We start from the raw sequence: 12,281 nt of genomic DNA, 5'->3' as shown, positions 1-12,281 counted from the left end.
AAACAAATTTCAGTGACATGTTTAGCATTATTTTGACAGTTCACGCTCTCTCTTATTATCTTAGATGTGAGCTTTTGGACCTAAACACTTTCATTCTTTGTTGTGTGAATATCCATACATGTGTTATCCCTTTAGAAGTTGCATTAATTCTGACTTACATCACTTGTAATTTATGCATACAATGTAGCAATTTTATTTGGTCGTTTGAGCCTTTTTTAACTACCCTATGCAGATTTTATCCCTTGCATCCCTTTGAGCCTTGCCGTTTCTTTCGGTTACTAGCCACATTACAAGTCAAAGACATGACTTTAATTCAACCACCTTACTTGGAGTTCGGTAGGAAACGTTTTGTCTTGTCTTGGTAAAATGATAAGGTTGGGGTTGCTCATGGGATAACAACCTTTTAAGTTTGGGGCGGTGATTCTCACAAAAAAAAAAACAAAAACCAGTTTGTGTGTTTTGATAAATAATATCTTTTTGGTTTGTTTGTCAATGGTTGAGAATCTCCACAATGAAAAGGTGAATAAATATAAAAAGTGGTAGAATAATTTGAAAATGTATGCCGAACTCCATGTAGTAAAGCCTACTATCCCAAAATTCCCTACCCTTACCTAAGCCCCATTACAATTCGAAAGTCTTCCAAAAGTGTATGTATTTGCTGCATTGTAATTGCTAACTAGAATTTTTTCAACCCTATGGTAGCGTGATGCATGTACTAGGATATGAGTGATAAATTCAAAACCCTTTCTAAACACTTGAGATAAATTTTGGTGAGGTTGTGTAAAGAGATAGTTGAACTTGATGAATGAATGCTAAAGTATACAAATTGTGTTGTTTTTTTTAAGCAACCATGGAGCATGATGAATGTTTTGTAGTAGCTGAAACTTTGAAGTTTGATTTGATTTGAGAAATTGATTTTAAGTTTTCTTTTAACTGTACCAAATTTGAAAATTAATTGTTGCTTTGGAACAAACAATAGATTAAGTTTGGGGTTGTGATGATTCTTCATCAATTGCATATTTTTCATTGATTTTAGTTTTATTTATCTTTAACCATTAGTTAATTTAAAGAGTTATTTGATATATTTTGTTGATTTAAGTTCTTTGACTTAATGAAATGTTTATGTTCTTATTCCCTTGATTAAGTAGAGATTTTTTAAATAATTTTACGTTGCTTTTTGTTTTAGTGCAGTGCTGAATTTTGGCGAGAAATCAACATTACCTATATGGAGTATTTCAGCCATATCTGGAGTTGTATATGTCGAATTGGAGTCAAGCCAAGTAAAAATGAATGCTACGATCCATAGCTACAACTTTCATGAAGACATCGGAACCCAATTCAGATTCTAAAGAGGAGCAAAATACAGAAAACGTCAAACATAAGAAGTTGTGCGTCTGAAGCGCAACAGTCGCGCCTGAGGCGCATTTTCAGCATTTTGCCACTATCGGGACGCCATTGAAGCGCAAAAGCTGCGCCTGGGACGCGTGGTACGTGAAAAAATTCATTAAAATGCATTTTTTTTCCTCACTTTCTAGGCATCTTTTTGTCTATTGGGAAGTTGGGAGACATGTGTCCTAGGATATAAACTCAAAGATGACCGTTTTTAACACCATTGGAGCAGTTTTGTCAAGAATCATTCATGAATATTTCTTGTAATTCTTCTCTTATCTCTATCTTTTCTATCTCTATCATGAGTAACTAAACTTTATTTGTTAGGGATGAATGTAACAAGATGAAACCCTTATTTTTCTGATTTGATTTCTAGTTAAATGAATGAATTTATTGAATTATTTTTCTCATCTTTGTGTTTGATGCTTTTTATTGCTTGATCAACATTAAAATGTTCTAAGATTCCTATTTTGAAACGGAAGTGGACTTTACGAATGCTTGAGATGAGAAATTCATAAATTTGTAGTCTAGGGATAGATGTAGGTCATGAAACCAATTAAATTAGTTACAAGTCAATAGTTTAACAAGAGAATTCTTGTACGGTAAGACTTAATTCTAATCTTAAATCCACTAAGGAATTAAGGATTACTTTGGAGCTAAAGGTTCTATTACTAAGACAGTAGGGCAAGAATAATAAAGAGAATTTGGTAATAATTCAGTAACTAGGATCAAATTATACACCAAGGTTGGATTCGAAGTGAAACTCATGAATGACATTTTTCTTATTACAAAGAATCAATTTCATTACTATTTTTAATTTTAAATATTATTTCAATCAATTTGGGAACTTTTTGTTCAATTTTAGTGATTAAATATAATTTGATAGTAAAACACAATCCTTGAATTCGACACTCGGTATTACCGTTTTAATTATTACTTATAACGATTCAGTACACTTGCAGAAAACACTTATCAAAGGACAATGACATTATTTGGTAATGTCATTCTCTAGTTTCCTATGGCTTTTATCAAGATACGCTGAATCAATTATGAAGAGGTTTTTTAACATATTTTTGGTGTTGATTCAAGATTTGTGAAGATTTGATACAATCCATTTTTACATATCGATTTCATGCAATTACAGCAACGATCAAAAACCCTAATTTCTTTGGAGTTTCTTCACTGCAAAATATATAACACAAATGAAACCTATTACAAACATATACAACAACCTGTGAAAACTTTTTATGATTTCTGAGTGTTGAATAACATCAATGGACTTGTTATAATCTTGTTAATGATTGAATTATACCCTTAAGAGTAAACAGACTGCGCATAACTACCATGTTAGTGGTGAACCAAGATAAATTGACTTGTGTTTCCTTTCCTTATCTCTTCATTTACGTTTGCTTTATCATATTTTTATATTATCATCTGTTTTATAAAAATATTTTTTTAAACCTTAAAAATACAATTCAAACCCCAATTTTTTTTTAATGTTTTTCACTCTTCACACACCCCTCGGCCTTTTAGGAACATGATGATTCCTCAATCATACCAAGATAGATTAGGTTCCTCTTTAATTTAAGAACATGTCTCACACTTCATATGATCATCTCTACCATATTCAAACTTGAGCTTGATGGAGTCGATTCCAACAACTTTGCATTCTGGTTTTCTCCCCATAATGACATTTCAACTATTAATTTCTTTGTAACCAATAAACTACTATTTGTTGGATGTCATGTGAAATGAGATACTTGAGTAAAGAATCCAATCTTTTTCCATAGTTCTTGAATTTTCCACCTACACATTTGCACTATTGTATCCTTTAAACACCATAGAGACATTTCCATAGTTATCATCACTATAATTTTTCTTCTTATTTTTCTTGTTAGGGCAATCTTTCTTGAAATAACATTCTTTCTTGCAAATGAAGCATTTCAATTTTGAATTTTACTTCTCTTTGTTCTTGTATTTTCCTTTTTACTTGTTATTCTTCTTTCCACCTTTTCCTTTGACAATTAAACAAGCCTTCCCTATTGGGTTTTTATTTTTTATTTTTTTTTTATTTTTTGGAGATTTCCACTTCAACTCTTTTGAGTATAGGGATGATTGAACATCTTCTAATGAGATTGAGTCTCTTTCGAAAAGAAGAATGCCACACAAGTTTCATAACTGATTGGCAAATAATTTAGTAATAGTAAGGCTTGATGTTCTTCAACCTTAACATTCTCAATATCTATGCTGATCTTATTAAACTCATCTAAGTGACCTACAACTATTTTTCTTGATTGCGTCTTCTCTCTGTAGATTTTTTGCTTCAAGTATCACCAATTTGCCAACGATTGATTGTCATTTATAATTATCCAACTTTACCCAAATTCCAGCAACTGTTGTCTCATTTGAAGCTTCCCTCGAGACTTTGTCACCAGGAATTTAGGTCAAAGCACTATGAGTTTTGTCCATGATCTCATATTTTTCTTTTTAGAAAGTGTTAAGGCCATGTTCTTTTCTCCCTTATGAGCCTTTCCTAAACCTTAATGAACATGAAATACTTTAATCTTGAGATGCCACGTGTCAAAATTATTCTTCTTCGTAAACTTCTCTAAATCATATTTTTTTTTATGTCATAACTCCCTTTATTGCAGCCAAGCTCTGTTATTAGTTGTTAGGATCATGTTCAGTTGAAAGAAAAAACATTACTTGAATCCCTTAAAAAGCATCACGAGGGACAAAATATTTTGCTCCTACCACACGAGGGACAAAATAGGACTTGAATGATCCACTATGATTTGAGAAAAATATTTTCTTGACCCAACACTTTAGTTAGTGGTGGCTAACAATCTCACAACCCCTTGGGGATTATTAAACTTGAGAAAGATCCAACTGATCCATATTCAATTGTTCTTAGTACAACTATTTCACATTCTACTATTAGGACATCGACTAAACCCTTCTTAGTTGTTGGCCGTTCTCGGCTAACAACTTATAATGTTTTTTTATGTCAACTAAGACTTTTAATCTTGATCATCTATTTTAATCTAAGGGTTGATAAGTTTTCCTCTTACTATCACATTAAAAGTCTTTTATTTATATATGTTTCTAAATCCACGTTGACACTCCAAACTAATTTTGTCTTTGTGAACTATTTTCTCTTAGATTCATACGAGTTTACTTTATATGAAAAGTAATATATTTCATTGTATATACTTATATAACATAATAAATGGTTAAATAAGTTTTCGATTTCTATAAAATTTCAAAATTTTATTATAGTCTCTAAAAGAATTACATTTAATAATCTTCAGTTTAAATGGATGTTGGAATGTGAACATATATTTTTAGATGATTTTTTCATGTTTAGAACAATATAAAAAATTTATCAACAAAATAACAGAAAAAGAAAGAAGAGATAAAAACAAAAGGATTACAAAAACGTAATGACATAAGTTCAACAAATGTTTCTAAAACAAAATTAACACGCCAAGAATTAAAAGACTAGCAACACCTAGAACAAAACAAGGAAATAGAGTCCTCTAGAGGGGCTATATATAGGCCAAGGAAGATATATTACCAGTTGATATCTTTGTCAACAATAAAGAAAAGAAAAGAAAGCAAAATGATTGTTGTAATAAAATTAAATTGATAATGTTTTGGAAAGAAAAAAAAACATAAATTACACATAGAAAGAAAAAAAAAAGAAAACAAAGCAACATTTTGAAATCGTTTTGGAAACAAAATGATTGTTGTTACGAGATTAAATTGATATTATCAAATCAAATATTTGCTGAAGCATTTATTCTTTTCAATGATTTCAATTTCCTATTTTAACAAAAAAAAAAAAAATCATTCCTTGATTTTCAAAAAAATCAACATAAAAATAAATAATAAGGAATGGACTAAAAACATCAAGCAAGTCAAACCGACTAAATTGTGGTTACATGACCATTACTCTCTCTGGGTTTGAATTGTGTTGATTGTTTACATTTAAATTTAGTTCTTTAACAAATGTTTAACTTCACTTTATAAAGCGTTACTTTGGAGAAGGTTGAAGATAAGACACAAAAAACATAAATAGAAAATTAAAGAGAAAAATGATAGAAAATACACAAAGAATTTTATATTAATTCACAATAATTATTTTTACATTTAATCCTCCCTTTAAAGGAATATTTTTTTATGAGTACAGTCAAAGAAGTTAATCCACTAGTTCCAACAATTTAAATTAGTGCAAGTAGTATTTTGTTTGCCTCTTCATGCTCCATGTGTTAATTCTCAAGCCTTATGAGGCTCTACCCCATGTATTATTTTCTAGCGTCATTAGGCTCTACAATATGTATTTGTTCAAGTTTCATCGGGCTTTACTACATATAAAGTTGTTTTTGTATATTCTTCACAGTAAAATATTTACAGTGACTAAATATATATGTTTTAATTTGATTTTTTTTTTATATAGATTCAAGTTTTGTTTGTGTTTTTTTTTTCGTCTTTTCTCTAATTTTCATCTTAGTTTTTTTAACAGTCACTAACAGTTGAGACGATTTTAAAACAAATTTAAATTTATAGAATTGTATTTGAAACAAAAAAAAATACAAGGATGAAATTAAAAAATAATGTTAACTTACAAGAACCAAAAATATCCAAAAATATATTTATAGAAAAAAAATATTAACGTAGAAGCTGACAACTAATCAATATATCATTAATGGGATAGATAAAGTTTCTGGTTGAGATACAATTTTGTGTTAAATTTATTTTTAATTTTTACAAAATTATGATATTTTAAGTTTAGTTTGTAAAACTTTTTTATTTATTTTTAGTCTCTATTATGATTTTATATAGACTAAAATTATTATTTTTTCACAAAAATAAAAAAGAAACAAACTCTTCAAAATAGAGAATAATTTTTTTTAGGGCTAAAAAGTTGAGATTTTTTTTATACAGACTAAAAATAAAATTTTGAGATTTAATAGTTACTAACTTTTTTTCAATTATTAAAATTATAATTTTTTTATTAGAAATCTAATATTTAAGATTAAAACATAGCCTTTAAAATGTTTAAAACGGCTTTGAGATTAATCTCCGCATGCACTCCATAGGGGATATTAGTTATTGACCAATATTTCTTTGATGAATAAGAAACAATATTTATTTAATTTGATCGATAAGTAGGAATGATATGTGGTACATATATTAATTATTTAATTTGCTACCTTTATTGTTTAGAGTAAGCAAATTTCTATTTAAGTCATGTAGTTTGCATACACTTCCTCATACTATCCCTTGCTTGTTCCTTCTCTTTGCTTCATATTATTAACACATAGAAAATGGTTCTCGTTGGTAAACTTAGCACTGAACTTGGGATAAAAGCATCATCTTCCAAGTTCTATAATCTCTTCGCATCACAACTTAACGATGTGCAAAACCTTTGTGAAAACATTCACCACACCAAGCTGCATCAAGGTGAAGACTGGCATGGCTCTGATTCAGTTAAACACTGGACTTATGTCATAGGTAAATAAATATGTTTCTAATTCAATTAACATGCCAACCAAACTATATATCTTATTTGTAGATAGAATATATTGTTTTAGGGGAAGAAATATTAATAGCGGAGATTAAATTAAATCATTTTTCGATGTCTCATCTCAACCCAACCAAATAATCTTGTTTCATTTTATTTTTCCTAAAAATCTTCAAATTACATTTCTCATAAAAATAATGTAATAATATTAAAAATATAACTTTTTTAGAATACAATTAAAGACAAAAGTTTTGTCAACCAATCATGGCACAAGATTAAAAAAAAAAATAGTGATGGAAGTCTTTGATCCCTACGCCAGCATATCTAACAACTTTGGGCAATTTATCGTTTAAAAATTATAATATATAATAATAATAATAATAATAATAATAATAATAATAATAATAATAATAATAACTCAACTTTACTTTATTTGCTTTAGATCTTTTTGCAAAATTACAAGGATGAATATACAATTTAAAAGATGCAGTAGATTGTAGAGTATGAAAATAGAGATATGATTAGACATGTTGGATAAGCGTTTCTAATATCAAACGTCAGTTATACGCAAAGGACACATAAAAATCAAGTGGTAGTATGATTGAAAAAGACAGTGAAATGACACATAAAACAAGAGAAACACAAGAAGAACCGTCTATTAGAAGAAGAAAAAAAAAGTGAATAAAGGAGAAGAAAAAAATTTCAAACCCTAAATTAAGTTAGTATAGTAGAATAAGATAAAATAATGATGAAAAAAATTAATAATCTTAATGTATTTTAGAACGGGACGGATAACCCGGAGAGTGGCTCAAACCTGGTCCATCTTTACTCTTAACCTTATCCTGTGTTTTTCTTTTTCTTTTTTGTTCTTGTTTTTTTTAGACCGAGTGAAATCTGGTCCATCTTTTATCGCTAAATGTGAAATTCCTACCCCACCATTGCCTATTTAAACATCACTCAAACAAAAACAAAAAAACAAAGCAATTTGGGTGAATATTGAGAATTTAATTAGTATTTGTTATGTAAAAAATGTTTGAAATTAATGCAATTAATCTAGTTTGTAAATATTTCTAACTTAAAATATAACTTTCGTTCTTTATCTTTTATTTAGTATTTATTTTGATTATTTTTCTTTTCTTAATTCGTCTTATTTATTATTTTTTTTGTTAAATAAGGACTAAAACAAATATTATATAAAAAATAAAAGACAAAAATAAATAAAGGAACAAACCAAATAAGAAAAAAAAGGATAAAAGACCAATTAAAATAAATATGAAATAAAAGATAAAGATCAATAAAATTATATTTTAACCATTTTTAAATATATTTATTAATTAAAGGAATATTATTAATCATTTTGCAACTTTTTTTTGGAGAATTAAATTTCATGAAGTTTCAATAAGTATTCCTTTAAAAAGTATATTTATTAAGTATATACTAAACCATATTTTAATAAGTATATTTTAATAAATATAAATAAACCACTTTAATTTAATCAAAGGTTCACATTGATTCTCTTAAAGTTTGTAGGTGATCATTAATCTGTGTTTAATCTTTCACGTGGCCATATCTATCAGCTGACTCTTGCGCCAACACCACAACGTCGGTGGTTTTGTTTTTTTTTTTGTTGTTGAGGAAACGCGGGTGATAATTGCCTTCTTTGGTTTTCTAGCTTTTGCCGTTGAGTTACAGTGATTTGATGAACAATTAAACATGCAAAAATTGAAACTCCCAAACTTGCAAACTACAATATTGGAGGTTCACTTTTGTTTAAAACCAAAATTACAATGATCAAATTTGTCGACTTTTTAAATTTGAAATTAACTTCGTAAATCAATAAAAATAAGGAGATTAAAATTACAATTAAACAAAAAAAATTATATATAAAAGTAGGAGTTGTTTAATACGGTGGGCTTCACTCTTTTTTATTAAAAATTTATATTTGATATCCATTTTTTTTTATTATAAAATTTATTTTTAACAAAAAAAAAAATAGTAAAAGTTCATCATTAGACCGTTTTTAGAGTTTCACAATAGACACAACCATGAAGTAAAAAACCAGAAATATTTGAAAAATAGAAACAATATAACTATCTATTTTGTATTACAAACGGATCCTTATTTGTTTTTCTTCTATAATTCAAACTTTTATTAATTGTAATTATATACAACATTTTTATCTTCTTGGTATTAATTGTACGTGACATTACAATAGATGGCAAGGTACACACATGTAAGGAGAGTATTGAAGAAGTTGATGAACAAAACAAGAAAATCACTTACAAGCTATTTGGTGGAGATATTGATGAGCACTATAAGATCTTTAAATTTATCCTCGAAATATTTGATAAGAACGATGGAAGTGCAGTAGTTAAGTGGAGTGTTGAATATGAGAAGATCAATGAGGATATTCATCCTCCAAATGGCTATATTGAATACCTTAACAAATGCACTAGAGAGATTGATGCTTATCTTGTTAAAGCATAACTCCATAAGTCATAAATAAAATAATCAATAAGGAGTAATAATGGCTTAATGGTGTTGGCTATGTGGATACGAGTGATCATTTAATAATTAGTGTGATATAATTGTAATGGCATGTGTTAACGTTGCCTAAAGATATGCATATATGCATTGGCTTTGATCCTTTGTTTCTATGTATGTTGAAGATTATGTCTTAAATTATGTGATGCAAATAAATATATAGTTGTGCTTACTAATTTATATTTGCGATAATGGTTTTTTAGACTTATTATTATGACAATATAACTGTTATTTAGATCAAACACCTTATAATTTCATGTTTGTGCAATTTTTCTGAATTATTTTTAAGTTTGTTTAGCAAATCTCCATTATAGGATAGGAGGTGTGACACCCTCTATGCAAAACGTAGAATTTATGGATATTAGTTTCAAAAAGTGGTACTTTTGCGCGGAATATATTTTTAAAAGTATTTTCGACAAGCACAATAAAAAGTATAACATAGTAAGTAAACGGCTAAAAATCTATCGCTAGAAACGAGAATATACAATAATTTTTTAAGTATTGTTTATAACATACATAAAAATACACTTTTTTGGTTGTCAAAATAAAACCGTTGCATATTCCTTTGGTTTAATTGCAGTTTTGGTCTCCCTATTTTAGTTGAATCGTGAAAATAGTCCTCCCATTTTATTTCTCCCCAGTTTTGGTTCCCAAACAAAATTTTAGTTCAAAATTTGATGAAATTTCATTTTATTTTTTTTTGCGTTTATTTAAGTCATATCATACCTTAAGATCTCGTTGTGCAACAATTGTACCTGAAATCTATGATCATAAATGGTGTAATGCTGCTTTAAAAATTGACACTTCATCAAATTTTGGAGCAAAATTCTATTTGAAGGACCAAAACAGGGGAGAAATAAAATGGGGGGACTACTTTCGTGATTCAGCTAAAATAGGGGACCAAAACTGCAATTAAGCATCTTCCTTTTTAAGGTACGAGTTAACAAGTGTGGTCGATTTAGACAACACTATTGTCTGTGAATATTTTAAAACAACATATTATAAACGTGACTAATTTTCCAAATAATATTATAAATGTTGGCTAAACAAAAATTATTTTTTGCTGAAACGTAATTTCCCAAATAATATTACCCCAAATTACTTGAGTTCCCAAATGATATTACCAATAATACCCTATACTAAATTGTTGTTACCTTGCCTTTATAGCTTGACATAAGTTATTTCTAAAACTATCAGGGGTCAATAAGGGGCAAATTAATGTACCTTCCAACTGCTAATAGGTTGCCAAAGGTTAACACTACTGCAAATTTGATGGGTTTGGCGAAAACAATCATAGACTGCAAAATAGTAAGAAAACAGTTAAAGAAAGTATTTGTAAGTTATAGCACAATTTAGCTGAGGTTGCTAAATTTTCGAATTAACAGAGAACAAAATATAAACTTTTTCGATTAATTACCATAAGTAATAAAGTAACACAGGATATGCTGAAATATATTATTATTATTATTATTATTATTATTATTATTATTATTATTATTATTATTATTAATACAATTTGATTTTGTTTTTCTTTAGTTTTATTTTAGTTTAGTACATCACCCCGTGATCAATTTTTTGGTGTGTTTGATTGTGTTCTTTTGCTGGTCTTAAGTTAAATTGGGTTGTTTATATTGAATTTGTTATTGCAAAAGTTAGCAATTCTCAATCTAATTTAATTGAATTCAATTGATTCAATATATGTTGTTTGTTTTTTCCTTTTAGATTGAAATAATTAAACTTCAATCTATATGGTATTATATTTGTTGTTTAGAGTGATGGACAAAAAATGGACTACACTTCATAGACTTAATTCAGAATATCGGAAAAGTGTAAAATCTTTTTTAGATTTTGCCTTCACCAAAAGAGAACTTCAAGGCCGAACAATTTTATGTCCTTGTGCCAAGTGTAGAAATCGTTGTTGGAGAAGAAGAAAAGTGATCAGTGATCATCTAATAGGATTTGGTTCTATACAAGGCTATGATGTTTGGGTAAACCATAGAGAGCAAATATCATTGCCTAAAGAAATTGATGATCATATGGAAGATCAAGAGGACTCACGTGATGACATCAATGACTTACTTTATGACACATTTAGGCACATTGAAAAAGTAGAGGGAGGCAACAAGGGACCCAATGAGGATGCTAAGAATTTTATAATTTGATTAATGAGGTGAAGCAATAGCTGTATCCGGGATGTGAAAACTTCACTACTTTATCATTTGTAATTCAACTTTACTTGTTAAAGTGCCTTAATGGGTGGAGCAATGTATCGTTCCATGCTCTTTTGGAGTTATTGAAAGAAGCCATGTCTAATATACTTTTGGAGGTATGAGTATATTAGTTTGACTTACTTAACTATGAGATAGTTAAGTTAACTTATTTCTATGATTAGTATCTTGTAGACTTATAAATTGTTGGTATTTAGTACTTAGTGATATGTTGCTAGTCTTTTATTGCAATAGGTAGTTTAACATACCTAAATAAAGTAAGTTTAGATAATGCATAGTTGATCTTGTCCAAAATTACCTATGACTAGTTACATAAAGCAACATTGGCAAAGATTATTTAGTTGTTGGTACTTAGATATGATTGACTTCTCCAAGATTCAATATATAACAAACATTCTAAAATCTTATTTCCTTTGTGTACCTACTAGTTTTGTTGTTGCGATGAAAAATTGTGATTCAATTTTTTAATATTCATAAATATAATTGTATATTTTCCTTTTATTTATATTAATATAATTAAAATAATAACTTTTCAGGTTGGACTTAAAGATCATCACCAAGATACATGAAGCTAGTGGAATCTATCGAAGACT

The 12,281-nt window shown here is 28.4% G+C and overlaps 1 protein-coding gene across 1 annotated transcript; it reads left to right on the top strand.

Moving 5' to 3' along the window:
- Positions 1-6,621: 6,621 nt before the first annotated feature.
- Positions 6,622-9,636, top strand: LOC105852648 (MLP-like protein 43). Its single transcript, XM_012718849.3, has 2 exons — positions 6,622-6,906; positions 9,132-9,636. Exons 1-2 carry the CDS (start codon positions 6,720-6,722, stop codon positions 9,401-9,403), a joined length of 459 nt encoding a protein of 152 aa, XP_012574303.1. The 5' UTR covers positions 6,622-6,719; the 3' UTR covers positions 9,404-9,636.
- Positions 9,637-12,281: the final 2,645 nt, after the last annotated feature.

Source organism: Cicer arietinum, chromosome 7 (genome assembly GCF_000331145.2).
Source record: "Cicer arietinum cultivar CDC Frontier isolate Library 1 chromosome 7, Cicar.CDCFrontier_v2.0, whole genome shotgun sequence".
In the NCBI taxonomy this organism is placed as follows: domain Eukaryota; kingdom Viridiplantae; phylum Streptophyta; class Magnoliopsida; order Fabales; family Fabaceae; genus Cicer; species Cicer arietinum.
Note: the sequence above shows the minus strand (reverse complement) of the source record. Positions and strands in the feature narration are given on the sequence as shown.